General features: G+C 42.6%; 1 protein-coding gene and 1 long non-coding RNA gene across 3 annotated transcripts in view; both read right to left on the bottom strand.

Moving 5' to 3' along the window:
- LOC121932403 overlaps positions 1-2369 on the bottom strand; it is a 10029-nt gene extending 7660 nt beyond the window's left edge. For both annotated transcript variants that reach the window (XR_006104345.1, XR_006104346.1), the window contains exons 1-2: positions 2238-2369; positions 1724-1851 (exon numbers count right to left, since the gene is read on the bottom strand). This is a non-coding gene — a long non-coding RNA (uncharacterized LOC121932403). The remainder of the gene's footprint in view (positions 1-1723; positions 1852-2237) is intronic.
- Positions 2370-14352: 11983 nt separating this feature from the next.
- Positions 14353-15828, bottom strand: LOC121933654 (elongin BC and polycomb repressive complex 2 associated protein). Its single transcript, XM_042473637.1, has 4 exons — positions 15505-15828; positions 15155-15348; positions 14884-15046; positions 14353-14808 (listed from the first exon to the last, which is right to left on the bottom strand). The coding sequence occupies exons 1-4, from the start codon at positions 15826-15828 to the stop codon at positions 14353-14355; spliced, it is 1137 nt and encodes a 378-aa protein (XP_042329571.1).
- Positions 15829-20563: the final 4735 nt, after the last annotated feature.

Genomic DNA, 20563 nt, shown 5'->3' with positions numbered 1-20563 from the left:
TTCCTTCCTGGAAACTCTCCATGGACTGGCACCATCCGAGCATCAGTTTGAGTAGCACTACCTTACTGCATGGGTGGCCAGAATACTTGTAGGTGCAGTATACTACTGGATACTGCAGTAGCTTTCCAAAACTCTATACATAAAATGCAAAGGGCTTAGTGCATTTGAGACTAATTGACAGAAAGAAAGAAGTTGGTAGCATAAACTTTTGTACACTTAATTCTACTTCCTCAGATGCAAGCAGCGAAGTGCCTAGGAACCTTCCTGTTGCAACAGGCATTCCCCGACTAAAATCCTGTGGGCCTCCCTCCTCTTCCATGGCCAAGAGGTTGGGCTAAGGGGCTTTTAACCTGTTATTTTTATTGATTGTATGGTCTGCCTTGATGTATTTGTATTTTTATACTGTTTATGGTACTATTGTTTTTAACCTATGTTGTAAGCCGCCCTGATCGTAGGAAGGAGCGGGATAAAAATAAAAACTTTATTATTATTATTATTTAGGAACAGACCTTTATAAACAGGTGACCAACAGCCGCAGTTAAAATTGAATCTGTCACCTCCCCACCATACTCACAAATTTTACATTTCTGTTGCTATTCACACACACAGCCTGTTCCTAGGCACTTCACTCATAGATCTGATGAAATAGACTTGGCAACTTCTTTCTCTCAGATTGGGGTAAAGCAGATGGACATGAGGGAACTGCCTCTGGCTGTTCTGCCTGCGATCACCCCACAATTGGCCAGGCCACTGGCATGGAGCAGATTTTTGGAGCTCCTTTTGCCAGTGGCTTTGGGCTGCCTTAGGCACCCTCAGAGCAGCTTCTGGCTGCTCCAGGGGCGTGTGTCATCTGCATGCTATGCCCCCGAAGCAGCTGGAAGCCACTCATTTTGGCCCATCTGTTTCAGCCTTAAGTCTTAACATTGCTATGAGATCCCTTTGCATACTGATCCAGATGAATACAGCTATGTCTTTGAATTCTATGCGTAGAGTTTCTGATTCTTTAACAGTGGCAGTAGCAAACATGCCTCCTTCACGGTCCTACTGAGACTACTGAAATGATGAAAGTGGGAGTAAAACTAGATACAGATTGTGAATGAAAGGATTGTGAGATCAGTTTTGGTAAGCAAAACAAAATTCTTAGATGTTCCAGAATTTTAAGCAATCCTGTTCCCATACATCCCTCTTGGGATCACAGCTACCATAATCCCTAGTGGTCATAATGGTTGGAGTACTCTGGGAACTGTAGTCCAAAAGGGTAACTTTTTGACTTTCTGAAAATAGCGTTGTCTGTCTACAGCAATTAGGAATGTGTCAGTATGAACATGAATAAAGTTGAATTAAACTTTATTAAGATGTTCCATTTTGTCACTTGTAATGTGAATGGACAGAGTGCCTCCTATTCCAACTTCAGGTGTTAGTTTGGTCACCAGTTCCAGATGCTGGCACTAATATCAGGGTCGATTTGTAAATGACCATTGTAACACTTCCAGTATAAATGCAGTCTGTATGTTTTTTTCATTTTATTCCCCCTTCCTGCATCTTATAATTATCTCTCATTCCTTCTCTCTCTCACACACACACACAAACACACAGACCCTTTACCTACTGAAGATAATATTTCATACTCAGAAAGGTATGATTTTTACACATGGGTTAGCTCCCACCCACCCTAATTGCCAGGTGCTGTCTTTCCTTCCTTCTGCCACAGGCTTTTGCTCACCTAGCTAGCAGATGGGCTTGTTGAAACCAGTTTTTCCACATGGATTGCATTTTCCACACCTGTGCATGTGGACTCCAGCCCATGAACGTTTCATCTGTAAGGTGCCACAAGGTGTCTTCTTGCTTTTTCTGCAATAGAACACCAGACATACTTACTTGGTAGTAAAGTCTATTGAATTAAATTAAGATTGTTCATAAGTTATGGTTTGCTATTCTTTGTCTATGAATGAGAGACCTCCAAGAGCCCTGGTCATCAACTGTCCTACTCTGGTGTTGCAAACTTGGGGCCATGGCTTCTTTGATGGCAGTGCCTTCCTACTGCCTTCCACTTTATCAAATATTATTGTCTTTTCCAGTGAGTTACATTGTCTCATAATTATGTCCAAAGTATGGCAGCCTCAGTTTAGTCATCTTCATTTCTAAGTGAAAGTTCATGTTTGATTTGCTCTAAGTTCCATTCGGTTGTCTTTTTAGCAATCCCAGAACTCTTCTCCTAAGTAACTGCAAATACATACCTTTGGCAACTCTTGTGAAAGCACCCCAATGGATGGAATGGTTCTTCACAATAAAGTGATGTGAAAAGCAGAATCCCTTTTTACAGTCTGTACAGAACAAACTTCGTCGTTGGCTTTGACTTGCTGGTGATATTTCTCCTGGGAACAAAGCCAAGCACTCCTCACTGTTATATGGAGGTTACTGTGTTGCAGGAAAGATATGCACATTTTATGGTGCAGAGTTTTTTACTCACAGTTTTCAGATATTAATACAACAGAGTGGAAGGGGGAAGGTGCATGCTACAAATGGAAAATAAGGACAGAGCACACAGTATACACTGAATCAGACCATTAGTCCATCTACGATTAGGGATAAGATTCTTTCATATCCCTAAGAGATCCCTGTTGGTCTCCCATCCATGTACTAGGCCTCACTCTGCTTAGCCTCCAAAATCAGATAAGATCTTATGATACAATGGCAAGGTGAATGGATATAATAGCATGCTGAAGTTACCCATAACTCAGCAATAGAAGGATGGTGCTTTTGTTCCCAGAGCATCATCCATGATTGTTCATCCTGTCCCCCTTCCATTCTGTAAAATTCAGAGTTTTCAAAGTTCTGCCCAAAACGTGAATCTTTCTAATGTGGGAAATGCTGGTCATAGAAGGGATTGTATTGTTATTTTCCCATTACATATTAGAGAAAGAGTGTACAAACCTTCATGTTTCAAAGATGTACTTTGGCTTGTTGTCTGAAACCTTTATGTATCTTAATGGCTTAGAACCTTTAGGTCCCCACCCAAAGCCCACAACTGAAAGGATGACAATAACTTGCATTTAGTAACCATTAAGAAACCAAGTTCAGTGGTTGTCACATTGTGTACCTATGAATGCTTGCATATTTCTAACCCCACTTGTTTTGCATGCAATAAAATATAGTATTAGGTCTGAACTTAAGACATGCTTAGACTAGTCCCTCAGGAATCCGTGGGACAAGTTCTCAATGACTAAGTTAGCTTTCATTGATTTCAGTGAATCTACCCTAAGCATAGAAGTCTAGTCTTACATCTAATTTCAACTAACTTGCATCTCTCACGTAAAATATATAGCTAACTTCTGAACAGCTAAATGGGTGGGCAAACTTTGGGACTGTATGATTTATATTCATTCTTACTTTATGTGTGAGAGCTGTGAACCATGTTGTTGTTTTTGTGTGCCTTCAAAAGTAAATTTTCTGTGCTTTGTTAAAAACACACATACACACACCTTGTTGAAAATGTATTTTATTCTTCAGTCAAGGTTCCATATTGCACAATGGGGATTACAATTTTTTCTTTTATATACAATACTTACAACACCTTAAAATAAATAAAGTCACACTGAGTCTACCCACCCACCCTTTTCCCAGCAACATTTTCTCAAGCAGAGTATATTTTTGGAGCAGTGTAGATAGAAATAAAAGGAAAATCCATCATCTTCCCCCTTAGTAAGTTTCAGTTACTCAGGGGTGTTTTGAAATGTTTTTAAATGGCAATAATGAAAATAATGGAGAATTTTTAAAAAAGATCTTAAGGAAACCCACCCACAGAGAGATGGCAGAATTGTAGCTACACATAATCAAATCATGTAACTGTTCACTGGAAGAAGTTAATTGTTCACTCTTTCTCTGCTTCCCACTTTCCAGTCTTTTTTGGAGGGAGAAGGCAGAATTATGTTCAGGGTATTTTCAATGGAAACACCTTTATTTTTTTCAACCTTTTACCACTCTTCTGTGGTCCAGACATGAGAAATGGAATTAGTAAAGAAATCGCCAGGTTGTTACTAGCACCATCTTCATATATGTATTTATTCTACTGAATTTCTCACCTTGAAAAGTGGAGAGCCATGCCTTTAAATTCAAAAAGTGGGTATATTTCCTACTTCAACCACCCAGCCCTCCATCACCACACATCCCCCAAGTCTCTTCCAATATATTTCCCTTCCTTATGCAGTTCCAAGTGATTTACATGAAAACAGAGGCTTATTATTCTTCACACTGCATAGCCAACTACAGCAAGGCAAGGCAATGCAGGAGAGAGAGAGAGAGAGAAAGAAAGAAAGAAAGAAAGATGGGAGAGTGGAGGAATGTTAGGAAACAACCTCTCTGTATTCTGTCCCAGCCAAATAAACTAAAAACAAAACAAAAGGCCACCTTCTTTGTAGCTCCAAACAGAGGATACCTGAATCTGGCGGAGGAAAACAACCTTAGTTGACTGTGTTTCTTTTTATTTTGGAAGAAATATTCTTCCCCTATATTTTCAGACAAAACATTCTGTTTGTTGTGGGGCGAGTTAGACAAAAATAATCTATAGCATGCTGTATTTCCCCCACCTCCACTGCTGTGCATCATTCAGAATTTGCCACATCACCAAAGTCATTACAAGGCTTTCCTTGAGCCCTTTAAATAATGAACACCACAATCCTATGCAGATTTACTCAAGATAAAGCTTGCTGTATTCAATGAGGCTTTCTTGCAGCCTATGTGAATAAGCCACACAAAACACAGTGGGATTTAAGTGTACTGTAAATAAATATCCATATGATCAGGTTGCAGACCTTTTGCTCTTATGCATTCATGGAGCATTAAAGGCACAATCCAGTAAAAAAAAATTCTTATGGGTTTCTTGCAGAATAAGAGTCCAGCTGTGAATTATTTTGTATCAGACCCGCAGGAATATCCCATTGGACTGTGTGCCCTTAAGGGTCTATGAATGAAGAAAAGCAGTCTCACAACAAGAGTATGATTATCAGTCAACATGTCCATCCTTTGTAAACATGTGCAAAATTACTATTTCTTCACATTTCTCCACTGATCAACATTTCTTTTGTATTTGTTTCCCTAGGTTCTGCTTTTTGGTTTTAGGCTATTTGTATTTATTTACAGAATTGTGATGGCTCTACCAAAATCTTTCATTTAGGGCTTTTCTGGGGACCAAGGTGAGGATTGTAACTTTTGAATACACAGGAAAAGAGATTAATAGTGTTGTGTTTAAGAACATGGTCAAAGGACACGTGAGAAAGAAGCAGGTTGGTATTTCACACAATCCACCCTTAAAATTATCTATTTAAACATCCATTCATATACTTTTTTCTTCATGTGTTCACTCAGATGTTCACTCAGCCCTAAACTTTTATTTACTTCAACTGAGATGCTAGAATTTAATCTAAGATCCCAAGCACACTTTGGAGTAATAGATTACATTGAAACCAGCCACCTACATCTCTTTCATGTGCCTCCACTCCTAGACTCACATCAGTTGAAAGTGACACTGAATTCCAAAGCATTTACTCTCAAGTAAATACACATAGGATTGCCTCCTTGGAGATGACTTCTGTAGTCTGCAATCATGTACCCATTTATCTTGGATATATCCTATTTAATGCTTTAGAGTTTGCATGTTAACTATGTGGAAGATTCACTACACAACACATGCATTCTCAGTGGAACTAGCTTGTAAGTACTGTAAGTGGTTTAGTGTCATGCTCCGAGATTGTCTGGTCAAAGAAGTCTGGCAACTTAATCCTAATTTTGGTTAGTTGGAAGCCAGTCTGATATATTTCTGTAAAACCGGCATCTAAATAAGTATGTGTTACTTATGTACCATCCTACATAAGCATATTTAATCATAAGTATTGCCAAGTTTCAGTAGGATTTACTTTGTAGCAGGCACACTGAATAGTGTTGTGTAGATTGCTACCTCATGTACAGTGGGACTTTTGTATCCACTAGGGTTTGGTTCGCCATGGATACCAAAATCCATGGACGCTCAAGCGTCCATGTTTGGTATCCATGGGGGTCCTGGAACCTAAATATAGTGACATAGTAAAATGGTATCTCTTATGTAAAATGGCAAAATCAAGGTTTGCTTTTAGGAATATATAATACTCTTTTTTTTTACCATTTTCAAGCCATGGAAAAGATCCGTGGATATGGAGGGACAGCTGTAGTTTGAGCATTAGACTAGTGACTGGAGAACCAGGGTTTAAATCCCTGCTTCACTATGGAAAGCCAATGTTTCGTCTTGGGCAAGTCACACTCTATCAACCTCAAAGGATGGAAAACGCAAACCCTCCAAACAAATCTTGCAAAGAAAGCCCTGTGATAGGTTTGCCTTAGAGTTGCCATAAGTGGGAAATGACTTGAAGGCACACAACAAATAGCTGACTTTAATTTAAGGAACTCAAATTTCCTACAAATTGTTTCTTTTAACAAGTACAGCCTTTGAGGTTATCCAGAACTCTTTGTTTCTGAAAACATAAAAAGGAGACTGGACATAGATTCTATCTCTTTATGCATTGCTGTGGTAGCCTGATACCTGCATAGCCAACCATGGTGATTCATTCTGTCTACAATATTCACAGTGGGATTAACTCTTATTGCAACCACAAAAACTAGCTTAATTTGGGAAGTATGCTGTTTTTTTTCCTCCTACTTTTTTGTACCACCTATCTATGTAAAATGTTCTCGAACATTCAAAAGCTTGCACACTTTTGTGGCACTGTAATCAAATCTAATACAGGGATTGTCATACTGCTGATTCCCCCCACCCCCATATGGTCCAGCACAGCTATCTTTCTTTTGGTGTTACTATGTATGTGTCTTAGTGAAACCCATATATAATACAGAATAAAAGTGCTATAGTGCTGTAGAGGCAATATTAGCTTTTACAAATTAAGACTATTTTTAGACATTTCCATTTCTGCAAGTCTTTTTCACACATGACATTAAAAGCACTTGTGTGCATGTCCAAGTTACGCAAAGCTGTTATGAAAAGTCTACTGGCTGAACTAAAAGTATTTCTTTTGCATCCTACCTTGCATCAACGAAGTGGAAAGAAAGGGGAGGTTACAAGGACTTTACAGATTAGAAGAAGTTCCAAAATTTCACTAGTCTCCATTATGCACCTTCCTTCCAAACTTTAAATCAGAGATAAGGGGAGTTTGGCAGTTTGGTACTACTAGCATCAGCCCCACCCGTCATGACCATTGGTAAGGGATTACAGGAATTACAGTTCAGAACATCGGGTGTGTGTGTGAAAGATTCCTCACCTTGGGTTGCATAGAATTAAAACAACAAGGGCCATTCCTGTCATTAAGCAAATTTAGACAGTTGGAGAAGATATGTTGGAGAGCTTTTTCAGCTTGGGCACAAAAAGGTCCTTAAAATATCCCAGTCATTTTCTAGTGCCACCACTTGCCCATGCACACAGCCCAGGTACAAAGTAAACCCCCTCAAATGAAAAGGGTTGTGACCAGTGAATGAAATTTGCATTCTTTAAAATAGGGCTCATGCATATTTGGCTCTCCCAATGTTTTGTGATTACAATCCTACAGCGCCATACTATAATCCATGATGAATGGGGCTGATTGCAGATGTAGGCCAGCAACATCTGGATGGTCACACATTCCCCAGCCCTGGTTCGGAAATTCATTTTTCACAGGAAAAGTAATCTGAACTGAACTGTCACATTTTAAAGGACTATCTTTCACATTAATACTGGGTGCTTCCCCTGTTAACTGTTCATCTAATTCAAAATAGCCATGGGCCTTCTGAACAGAATGTCAAAGAAAACATAAATAAATTAAACATAGTATTGGAGACAAAGGTTGTTTTTACACACAACTTTGAAAGCCCCCTTGAGTCTCTCTCATGAAGACACACATGAATGTTATAAATGTGAAAGTGAGTCACTTTTCAAAAATCAATCATACATACATTCAAGAAGGATTTTGGCAAACTGGAGCATGTCCACAGAAGGACAACCAAAAATGGTGAAAAGTCTGGAAACCATGCCATATGGGGAGTGACTTAGGGAGCTGGGCATGTTTAGCCTGGGGAAGAGAAGTTAAGGGATAACATGACAGTCATGTTTAAATATTTGAAGGGATGTCTTATTGAGGATGGGAAAAGCTTGTTTTCTGATGCTCCAGAGACTAGGACACAGAGCAATGGATTCAAGCTACAGGAAAAGAGATTCCACCTAAATATTAGGGTGGTAGTAAGGGCTATACACACTGTCTCAGAGTGTGGTGGACTCTTTGGAGGTTTTTAAACAGAGGATGGATGGCCATCTGTCAGTAATGCTTTGATTGTGTATTCCTGCATGGTAGAGTGGGGTTGGACTGGATAACCCTTGTGGTCTCTTTCAACTCTTACGATGCAATGCTAGTGTTCAGGTGGGAAACTTTCAGGCTTCCAGAAATTACAGGACTACAGCTCCCATAATCTGTTAATATCGACCATGTTGGGTGAGGCTTCTGGGACTTGTAAATTTGAAAGAGTAGCTCTCCATTTCTGTTATAGTGAAAGTTTATATTTCCTATTACAGGCTGCATCTGCACTACAAACATAATCCAGTTTGATGCTACTTTAACTGTCATGGTTCAGTGCTATGGAATTCTGTAGTTTTATGGGACACAGCCTTCTCTGTCAGAGGGCTCTGGGCCACAACAAACTACAATTCCCATGATTCCATAGCATGGAGTCATGAAAGTTAAAGTGGTATCAAATGGGATTATTTCTGCAGTGTAGATGCAGCCACAGTTGCAGTGAGGAAAATGCACTTTTATTCCCTGGTGTGAAAATAGTTGGCCCTCTTTGTCCAAGCAAATCTTGATTTTGCCATTTTATGCCATCATATATAACAGGATTTAAACATCCACAAACTTTGTTATGGGGAGGAGAGGGTCCTGGAACCAAACCAGGATCAAACAGTGTACTGCTAAGCCACCCTTAATGGGTAGTTTTTAATAGCATCAGCTGACACAAATCAAGGAATTTCTCATGTGAAACAACTCAAGAGCACCCAAGAAATACAAGTTCACTACTAGCAACATCTGTTTCTACAGTGATCCTCTGGGTGTTGTTGGACTCTACTTCCCATCACTCTCATCCAGTATAGTTGATGATTAGAGATGGTGGAAACTGCAGTCCAACAAGATCTGGAAGAGTGAAGTTTCCACAACCCTGAGTTTGGCTACAACCCAGCTCTGCTGCAGTCAATGGGAGCTGTGTTATTGGAATTGTACTCCTGTAGCATATTTACAGAGAAGCCAGACCCTTGTTTTAATAGGGCTTTTTTATATTAATAAGTTTGCTTAGCATTGCAAGCTATTTTCAAATGAGTCACCTGGTAACTGTCAATGTCCTCTTGATATAGAATACTTAATAAAATTCAACACACTTTGTTGAATTCAGTATACCTTTCCATTCCTTTTCTTTGCTAATAGGTACATATATTCACTGTGCTTTGTACACATACGCTCACAATACATGTATTCATGTGAGGTGCAGACGCTTTCCCCTACATGTGAAAAGGTCTGCAGGGGGATGAATAAATCCTACTCCACCATGCCTTCGTAAAGTAACAAATATGAGCATACCTGCAAGTACCTTTCAAGAACTACGAAACAGAAACTGCATGGATGCTTTAATACCCACTAGATGCACACAAAAGGCATCCCTATTGAAATGAATGGGTGCTTCCCTTCCAGTGCTTGCACAAAGGTGGATTGTGCCCCTGACAATGTGGTGCATAGTGAGCTGGACTGATTGGCTAGAGAAGACCAAAAAGGAGAGAGGTTATTCTTCCCTTGCAGCATATAGAGTTTCCCTGCCAATTACCATCTCTCTGCTTTGTCCAAGACTCTTCCCCCCTCCACCTCCATCCTGAAAAGCCATCATTTATTTGTGGCTTTTCTGAATGAATGAGAGTATTAATTTATTTCATATAAAGAACGAAGGGAAGGGAGAGAGGAAGAGTAAATCGTTGTGTTTAAGAACCTGATCCAAAGAACCAGCAGAAGTCTGTGAGCAGCTCCTCCTGATAAAACTACACAATCCTGGGTTGCAAAGCAATCTCCTCTGGTGTAAGAGGCATGCACTCCCTTTACTGTTTCTCCATACACACCTACCCTGCTGCCTTCTCCATGCTCCTAGAGCACATATTCCTGGAGACCTGTTTCTAAGTGTGGTGTGAGAATGAGGTTTGAAACATTTCCACCCTTCCTTAGCTAATGGTATCTCAGACATGATTTCAAATATTCTATCTCTTTTTTCCTCTTTCTGGGGTTGATGTTTGCAAAGCTCACAATGAATTTAAAAGGTAGAAAGAGAGACGGGGAGCCAGTTCAGGAGACATGTCAATATTTAGTCTCTATCAGATCCCACCTTCCTTTGAAAATAAGTCTTTGTACAGTTAACTAAATGCCCTGTGCTGCTTTGCAAACATCAGTGTCCCTCCTTTTTCCAAGTAGAGTTGAGCCCATATTTTGAATCCAAAACAAGGCACGGCAAAGGGGTGCGTGTGCGAATTTTAAAGAGTATTAAGACAACTGTAAAACTTCTGTCTCCTTCCTCCTCACTCATGTTCTTCCTACTGATTCTGTTTCCAAATTTCCAGCATAGGCAAAAAATAAAAATTTAAACCATGCCCCACTCCAAAGGCCAGTCCATACATGCAGCATGTTTTTTAATGAACATTTTTGGTGGGTTTTTTTTGCCCTGATCCATTTTAGAAAAAAACAACTCATCTTCTCAGAGACAAATATTCAAGAGAATTCACCAAAAGAGGAGACTTTGCGGCCAGAACAGTGCCTTCACTCAGCACACATATGACCCATAAATAATTGGGTTTTGTCTTTTCATTTCTAAATTTTGGGGATGCAACTGAGTAAGAAAATCTTCTACATAATCAAAATGAATGGGAACTGTGTAAGGACTCTGTAATATATCAAGGTTCGTTTAAAAAAAAATAACATACCAAACTCCCCCTTCCTTTTATTTCCTTTGTAAAGAGACTCATTCCTTGGGGGAAAGTGCATATCTCTGCTCATTCCAAAAAAAATTTTTTTTACAACAAAAACCTTTCATTTTCAACAAAAATGCATGTTACCAAATTTTTTCAGGGTGGTGTTGGAAAATGAACAAAAAGAATTCTCCTAATTAGATTTATTCAGAGGTTGATTGCACTGAGATTATTTCCTCTGACTCCCAAACCGGAGAACATTAGACAGCATCCTTACAGGAGACAGTATTATTTTGCCAGAAAAATCATTTAAAGGTTTAAACATATTTAATCATGAAGGGAGCACTACATATTGCAGTGTGAAATTCTTTCCATAAAAGAATGGGATCGCAGACTTGATATGCTAAACTTTTAAAATGTGATATATATATATATATATATATATATATATATATATATATAGTTCTATATATATATTTTCCAAATTCAGCTTGTAGTGATGCTTCCAAATCAATTTCTGCAATTCAAGGCATCAAAATTCCCCCTCTATCTGAAATTTAGGATCTTAGTCCATTCTTCCTTTCTTACCTTCTGAGAAGATTTTTGTCTCCCTTCTTCGGTGGCATAAAATGCAGTTTAGGTAAAATATAAATGGGAGCAAAGCCTAGCATTTAATTTCTCAGTATGATGACAGTGTTCCAGAGCACAGTCCCTTGGGACTAAAGTCAGTCCATAGGGCCTTACTTTAGTATGTTTAGCCATATGGATTTAAGCCTGAGTAATTCCAAACCAGTCACAAAATGCTTTGCGCTTTAAAGATCTTTCTACTTGCAACTTTTGAAACTGGGAAAATGTAAGAGGTTGCCTTGTATATGCAATTTTTGTTCAGTCTCTTGGGGGTTGAAGGTTTGGCTTGATTTTGATTTCAGAGAGGCAGGGAAACCTTTTGAAGACAAAAAGAAAATCACACCAAGAGAAATAAAAGAAGAGTTATTTGTATGGAGAAGGGGGCATTGTTTGCTCTGGCCAGAGAAAGAACCCTCTTTCCCCCCCCCCTGCATTTAGAGATCAAATTGTCCATCTGTGTTTCATTGCCAATCTGCTTCTGGTTCCAATTTTCCCCCCCAGTAAATGTTTAAATAAACTGAATGTTACCTTAGGCTACTGAAGTCCTCTATTAACCAACAAACAATCCCCTTCTTAAAGTGCAGCAGTTTCAAATATCCCTTTAAAAAATATTCTCTTTCATTGATTTTTTTTTTTTTTTGGTGCAAGCAAGATCAGGGGCTTATTTTCAAAGGGAAAATGTGAAAATAATCCCCCCTTTCCTTTGCCTCTTCAGCAGGCAATAAACCACTCGCATGGCTTTTGTGTAACATAACTTTACTTATCCCTTTCCCCAGCCCACCCCCCTAAATCTAGAAACTAAAGCAATGTTCAAATCCCTCCCAAAGTTTTGCAGCTGGGGATAAAAGAGCCACTTTTGTCTTGCTTCAAGTTTGCATCAGGAAGTTGGTGGAAAGGAGGGGAGGCGAAAGATGCTTTGAGGAGTTTAATGTGGAAGGGATGAAAGGCCATTTCCATTGCTCTTCCAAATTAAGAAGGAAAGGTGGAGGAGGGGAAGGGGCTTTTTCATGGGGAAGGGAGGCTTGCTTCAAACTTTCTCATTCCTTACAACATCCCCCCACAAACAACCCTCCCAACTTTCCCTGCATGGAACAAACCATGCAGAGAAAAGGAGAAGGGGCACCAAATCTGCCCCAAATTGCCTTTGTCTCTACTATTATTATTTAACTTACCCAGCTCCCTGCAAGAGAAGTCCATTTTGTTTGGCTCCCTCCCCACTTGAGGCCTTAAGAAGACTCCAGTTTCAACATTGGGGTTTTTTAAAGAAAGAAGAAAAAAGGTTTCAAAGTAAAGGAATGCCAGAAATTCCAACTGAAGGGAAGGAGAGAAGCTGAGGCTTTACGAAAAAGAAAAAAGTCTGGTGCTCACATTTGGAAATCAGTCTCTTTCTCCCCTTTAAATCCAAGGTTAGGTTGCAATTGCATGCCCACTTTCCCTGGCAGCAAGTCCTGTTGAAGTCAATGAGACTTATGACTGAGGAGCCATATGCATCACACTTGCACTCTTCACTCAAGCCTTTCCTCTTTCTGGGTTTTAAAGAAGCAACTATCCTCAGTCAAATTCAAAGCTAGAGCCTTGTTAGTCTGTATCTAGAGAGATCTTGCAGCACCATTGAGACTCATTGAAAGAAAGAAATTGGGAGCCTGAGCTTTCCTAGACTTAAGTCGACTTCCTCAGATGCATTTTTTTATATTTGAGATTTGGATTTGAAAAAGTCAGTTTAAGTCTATCAAAGCTCTGGCTGCCAACTTCTTTCTTGCAAAGCTGTGGCCATGTTAGTGTGTACAGTCAGTATATAGAGAGCAATCTTGTGGCACCTTTGAGATTCACTGAATGAAAGAAGTTGGCAGCGAGTCTGAAAGGTGCTCCAAGAACTCTCTAGATACTGAAAGAGAGAAGTTGGCCGTGTGGGCTTTTGGAGACTTAGGTCCACTTCCAAATGCATCTGAGGAAGTAGACTTTAGTCTGGGGAATGCTCATGCTGCCAACTTCTTTCTTTGAGTCTCAAAGGTGCTCCAAGTCCCTACATACTGAAAGAAAGAAGTTGGAAATGCACCTGAGGAAGTAGACTTTAGTCTTTAGCCAACTTCTTTCTTTCAGTGAGCCTCTTTAGATATTGATTCGACAGACTAACAGGCATAGCTTTGAAAGAAAGAAGTTGGCACCATGAGCTTTGGTGGATTTAAATCGACTCCTCAAATCCAAATCTCAAATCCAAAGGCATCTGAGGAAGTCGACTTAAGTCTCAGGCTGCCAACTTCTTTCTTTCAGTGAGTCTCTGAGGTCCTCCCAGATCTCTTCTCTCTCCCAGTGAGTCTCAAAGGTGCTCCAAGAGCTCTCTCTGCATCCAGACTGAAAGGAAACGGGCGCTTGTGGGGATTTCAAATGCACCTGAGGAAGTAGGCTTCCAACTTCTTTCTTGCAGCGAGGCTCCGAGTCTCCGTCTCCTCAGGAAAGTCACTTTTAACTGGGATTCAAGGCCGCCGAAACCAACCCAGTGACTTGGGAGTCAAGAGATTTCAAAGCCTCTCGCGGCTGGGCTTCCGGTCTTGGCTGCCTTGGCTGCATCCACACTGGAGAAATAACCCGGTTTGGCACCGCTTTCGCTGCCCTGGCTCAAGGCTATGGAATGCTGGGGGTTGGACTTTGTCTCTTTTCACACACAGAAAGGCCTCAACCCAAACAAAAAGAAAGGCCCAAGCCGTGGGGTCTCCCTGGTCCTCCTAGCCGTCCTCCCGGGCGACCTCGGCTGCGGGGGCCCTGAGGCCGGGGCCGGGGAACGGATGGCGGCCCATCTGCCAGCTCCAGAGCGGGTGGCTCCTGGCCCTGGGAGGCTTGCCCTGGACGCGGAGGGAGGAGGCCGGGCAGAGGTCCCCGTCGGAGCCCACCACTAAGGCCGGGGGGCAAGGGAAGGAGCCCAGCAGGGAGAAGGGGCTCCGCGGAGGGGGAGCGGGGCGGCTGGCCGGCCTCTGCCGGGGGGCCCTCCGCCTCCTCCGCCGCCCTTTGCTGCCCGACGACGCCGTCCTCCGAGACGAGTCGCCTTTGGCGTCCAGGGTGAAGCCTTTGGCGTAGCACCAGAGCTTGGACTGGCGGATGAGGCGGTCGAAGTGGGCCTCCCGGCCTCCGGAGCCTTCCCGCCGAGGGTCATCCAACGACGACGCCGAGGAGGGGGCCTTGCTCTGGGGCGGCGGAGGAGGAGGAGGAGCCCCTGCTGCCGCTTCCTCCTCCTTCTCTTCTGGCTGCGGCTCCTTTGCCGCCGCGAAGCCCTGGACGGGGCGGGCGGCGCTGGGGCTCTTCTCCTTGGGCTCCAAAGCGGAGGCTCGGAGGCTCCTGGCCCAGAAGAGGAGGCTGGGGTCCGGGCGCAGGGCCTTGGGCTGGACCTGTCGGAAGCGGGTGCTTTGGACGGAGTCCCCGCTGCTGCAGAGGGAGCTGGGGCTGCTGCTGCTGCTGGAGCTGCTGCTGCTGCTGCTGCTCTCGGAGCCCGAGGAGGAGCTGCCCAGGTCTTCGCTGCTGCAAGAGGAGCACTCCTCCTCCTCCTCTTCTTCTTCTTCCTCCTCCTCCGAAGACTCGCTGGAGCTGGAGCTGGAGTCGCTGGAGGAGCCGGCGGAGGTGCCTTCGATCTTGGAGCGGGGCTTCTTGGCCAGGCAGCCGCAGGAGGGCCGCTTGGGACGGGGCTCGGAGGGGGGCTGCTTGGAGGGCGCCTCGGAGGGACGGAGGCGCTGGAAGTCCCCGGGGAAGGAGCTCAGCACGCCGGCTAGGAGCTGCTGCTTGTCTTGGCGGCCGTAGGGCTTGGGCGCCGCCGCCGCCGTCGAGGCTTCCCTCCTCTTCCTCCTCCTCTTCTTCTTCCTCCTCCTCTTCTTCCTCCTCCTGGGGGCCAAGGCCTGGCAGGAGGCTCTAAGGAGGGCCTCGAGGTCGGCCTTGGCGATCAGGGAGCAGCGGACCGCCCTCCGCGGGACCGAGCGCAAGGCCTTGAGGCTCCGCAGCTCCTTGGGGTCGCAGCGCCGGCTCCGGATGCGGAGGCTCTCCATCTGGCGGCTGACGGCGGCCCTCGGGATGCCCTGGAAGAGCGCCCCCAGCACCTCCGGCAAGGCGAACATCGGCGTCCCCTCCACCTGCAGGAAGCCCAAGGGGACGCCCCCCACCTCCTGGAAGCCCCCCGACGGCGCCGGGCGGGAATCGCCCTCCTTGCGGGAAGCCATGGCTCAGGTGGCAGGCATCTCTTTGTTGGGGAAGGAAGGAAGGAAGGAAGGGAGCCCAGGGCGGCTAGGAAGAAGGGGGGCTTCCCCCGAGCCCTCCTCTTCGCCCCCCTCCAGGGCCCCCGAGCAGAGGGGCCCCCAGGCCTCGCCCGCCCCAAGCCATCGCTGGAGGGGCCCCAAGGGCCCAGTCCTGCCTTGGCTTCAAAGTCCAAGGAGGACGGAGGCGCCGGGGCTTGGGGCTTCTCCACCTGCCTGGCTCCTTCTTCTTTGCTTGCTCAGTCCTTTCCTTTCCCTGGTTCCTTTTGCAGATCTTTGCTTAGAGTCCCTTCCGCAATTCTTTTTGCAGATCTTTCCTTATTTCCTTGGTTCCTTTGACGGTCTTTCCTTTGCAAACCCTCTTCTCGCAAGGAATGCTTCCCCTCCTCCTCCTCCTCTCCGTGTGCCTCTTTTTCCAAAGACCCCTTTCTCTTTCCCTCCTTTCTGGGTCTCTGGCCAGCTCCTGCCTATAAACCCAGGGCGGCTGTAGGAGGCGAAGGAAAGAGGAGGAGGAGGACTAGTCCCTTCCAAAGCCAGCCTCTGGAAGAACGTGGGAAGAGAAGGGAGGCTTGGCAGCCCCCAGATCCCTCTCCTCCTCCTCCTCCTCCTCCTCCTCCTCTTTTTCTTTCTTCCAGAATCCAGACAGACTTGGAAGTACAGTACATTTCTAGGAAACACCCCACGAAAGAATAATGTTCTCCAGAGTGGAAGCTGATTGGGTCCCTTCGCCTGGTGATGTCACAAAACCCCCACATTTAACACTCCCCCCATATAAAACCCTCACACACACACACACATATATATATATACACACACACATACACATATATACACATATACATAATAAAACACCCCTCCATTTCAGGGTCCAAAGCAGTAGACAGCAGTTTCCTCTCTCTCTCTCTCTCTCTCTATATATATATATATATATATATATATACACACACACACACAAACACACACACATATACATTTGCAGCTTCAGAGAAAGACCAAATGCCTACAACATGCTCTGCCTCTGTAGACATCAATTTCATTCTCTTCCTCCTTTGCGCTCCTCATTTCCAAAATGTACACCCGGCAATGTTTTAGATCACCTATTAATGCCTTTTCCACTTGGTTGCTTTCACAGTTGGGTTTTCTTCCCTGTGAAATCTCTAGGTAAGGGTGATATCTCGATGTAGTTCTGCTTCTTTTTCTTGTCTTGGTTTTCAAGAAGATGCTTGGTTGGGAATCAAGGGTCCTTTTCATTCATTTCTCTTTGGAGATGGTTTCTGTAAGGAACGGAGGATGGCCTTTGGGATGTCCCTCCAAATATCTTGGCCTTTTAAAAGAATTACACACCTTCCTCCTTTTTTCCCTGTAAAGGGAGTCTCACTTTGTTTAGGAGAAAAGCACATTTTAAAACCCAAAACAATGTGGTTAAACAGCCCATCTAATATAGTAATTATTATTTAAGGTATTCCCCCCCCCAATTAAAGTTTTTCCCCACCCAGGGTTTTTCTTTTCAAAGCTTAAATATAACTGTTTTTGTCTGTTTGTCGATCTTGTGCATTATTTCGTCTTTCGCTTACACAATCTCAACATGTTCATGTTTCAGAAAGAAGAGGATTGTAGCCATAACCTTAATGTTATGGACTTCAGGCCATAATCCAGCACACGCTTATATAGCAGTAAATTGCACTTAACACACTGGGACTTGCTTTGGAGTAAACCTCTGTGTAATTTAAAATGTATCTAGTATGATCCTCTAGGACATTGACTTGGGCCAATCCTATTTGAAACAAATGGGGAGTGTATAAAGGCACATTATTTGTAGATGACATGCCTCTGTTTTCCAGCTCTGCTTAAAGGGGTCTGCAAGAGATTTGCAAATGAAATAACCAGTTCACTTCAACGCAGCTTCAGAAATGTAAGGAAATTGCTGTGCTTCCATACAGTCCTAGTATTTCATTTCTTCTACTTTTTCTTTTAAATGAAAATGAGTGATAGGTTTCAAAGGATACCTTCACAGTTCTGATCCCAACATTGCATCAAGACTGACTAATGAATGTCAGAATCGCCTCTCTTCCATCTTTTCCTCTTTGTTTGACCAGCGTCCACTTCTCCAGAGACAAAAAGGCTCCTCACTTTTCCCCCCATTCATTCAAACTCTTATTAGGTATTTTAGGTAATTTCCTGTATTTGGCGAATAATTTTTTTGCCAATAAGATTTTTAGACAATATCCCGTTCACATTCAAGCCACAGGGCCTTGGAATCCAAGGAAGTTTTGATTCCGCGTCTCTTTTAAATATCCCATTAAACTGTTTCCATTTTCTTCCGATGCAGGGTTTTTCCCACCAGACATGTAAGCGTTCAGCATCGTCTAGGAATGTCCTGAGCTTTGATATGCATCTGTCTCATAAATCCTGTTCAATCTGTAAAGTGTCAACTACCATTGATATATGGTTTTTTGCATATGATTCCCACTTGCCTCTGTCAAACCTACAGGTTGTTGGGAGTTAACCAAAATCCAGGAACAGTGGCTCAGACCTAATTTAGACTGGAATCCTATGTGTACTTAACCTGGGAGCACATTTCCCTGAATATTTCTGATCTGATATGTAATTCTGAGCAGATACCTTCCTGGAGATAAATCACTGATTTCAAGGTAAATCTCATTGATTTAAATGGAACTTACTTTTGCGTAAATGCAATCGGACCTTGTTATCCGCTGGGGTTTGGTTCCAAGATCCCCTGTGGATAACAAAATCCATGAATGCTCAAGTCCCATTAAATATAATGGCAGAGCAAAATAAGGTGTACCTTATTTAAATGGGAAATCAAGGTTTGCTATTTGGAATTCATACTTTTAAAAATATTTTCAAGCCGTGGATGCTGGAATCCATGGATAAAAAAAATATCTGTGGATAAGGATAAGGAGAGCCAACAGTACATTTAAGAAAATCAAGGTGTAAAACTCTTTTTTTTAAATACAACTGTTTGGTAAAATGAGGAGGAGGGATGTATGGATAGATAGATAGATAGATAGATAGATAGATAGATAGACAGACAGACAGATAGAATTGTAAGAAATGTCATACATTTAATTCAATCACACATTACTGGAATGCAAAAATACACTGTGAAGTGTGTAATTGCTATACGAAGGGTCTAGAAAGCAAAGAACAGCACTCTAACCCAAATGTGCAAAGCACACATGGTTGACCCCATGGATTATTCCATACATGCCCATGTGTGGAAATTGGCCTTTAAGCTTGCACACTAGTTGATGCATGTTTTTGAGGGGTGTCAGAGAGGACATTCTGCTTCTGCAATTTTCTGGATTGGAGCTGTAGAGTTTTTGAGCAACTATATTACTGATGTGTAGTTGAAGGCTTTCATGGCCGGCATCCATCGTTTTTGGTGGGCTTTTCAGGCTATGTGGCCATGTTTTTATTCCTGATGTTTCGCCAGCATCTGTGGCTGGCATCTTCAGAGAGGTGCTGGCGAAACGTCAGGAATAAACTCTTCTAGAACATGGCCACATAGCCCGAAAACCCACAAATATATACATATTCTTGATTTTTGTTGAGAGCTTTCCTTTCATAGGAAAGGGAATACCTTTAAAAGCATTTATTTGTAGAATTGTCTTGTAAAAGTGACAATTTTGAGAAATTCATCCTAACTTACAAGCATTATAAAACCAGTGTTAGTATAACCCTCGGCTCCTTGAAAGGAGAGGGCCTTTCATTTTTCACCATCCATTGCTGCCCATCATTTTTCACCATCCATTGCTGCCCATCATGTGTATCCAAATATTTCATTCCATAGTCATAGCCTGTATAATTCATCATTGCTCTTATGCTACTGTCACAATGCTGTTTTTGTTCTTCTCCCCTGTATTGGTACCCCCCCCCTTGTCTAGATTTGATACCAGGAGTGGACATCCCCTGGTTTTTTCTGCCCATATGTTTTGTCACTGTGCCCAAAATAAAAGTAAATGACAAAGAAGAAACACATTTGTCACCTACTGCGACCTTCAAAAGAATGTGCAGCTATGTTTTAAAAATTGAAAAACATCTTAAAATATGTAGTATTATCTTTTTTCCCCTTTTTGTAAAGTTTATCACATCATTTTGTCATCTTTTGTCACAAATCAAAACTCAAACAGAAGTGCAGCCACCCCAAACTTTTGTCAGCATGCAGCCTGACCTTCAAAAAGGGTTTTGAACTGATCGCACTTAAGGGTTATGGTCCTAATGTTGCAATCCTATGTTCTACTGGGCCCAATGGGACTTACTCCCAGATAACTGTGTGTATGAGATTGCTGACAATGTATGCTTAACTAGAGGAATTTGATTCAATTCAATGAGATTTAACTTCTGAGCAAACTAGGAGGATAAGAACAATGACTAGGAACACCATCTCAGACATTTAAAGCTCAATGAAGGCAATGTGTGAGTTTATGCCAAATAGTCGGGAGTATTCCTGATGGCTGACAACTTTATGAGTAATGAATAATACTACTATTAATACTACTACTAATAATAATAGGAAGAAAATTGAAGGGAAAAGCCTACAAACTGATTTGCATGTATTTCTCATCAATTCACTGACCCCAAACCTCTTCCAGTTGATGTTTCTATTGCTTAAAATAAAACATGGAAATCAATGGGAGAAGCCTTTATGATGTTAACAAAGCTAAATAATTTGAAAAGC

Source organism: Sceloporus undulatus, chromosome 6 (assembly GCF_019175285.1).
Source record: "Sceloporus undulatus isolate JIND9_A2432 ecotype Alabama chromosome 6, SceUnd_v1.1, whole genome shotgun sequence".
NCBI classification, from domain to species: domain Eukaryota; kingdom Metazoa; phylum Chordata; class Lepidosauria; order Squamata; family Phrynosomatidae; genus Sceloporus; species Sceloporus undulatus.
The sequence above is the reverse complement of the archived record's forward strand: the minus strand, read 5'-3'. Positions and strand labels throughout refer to the sequence as shown.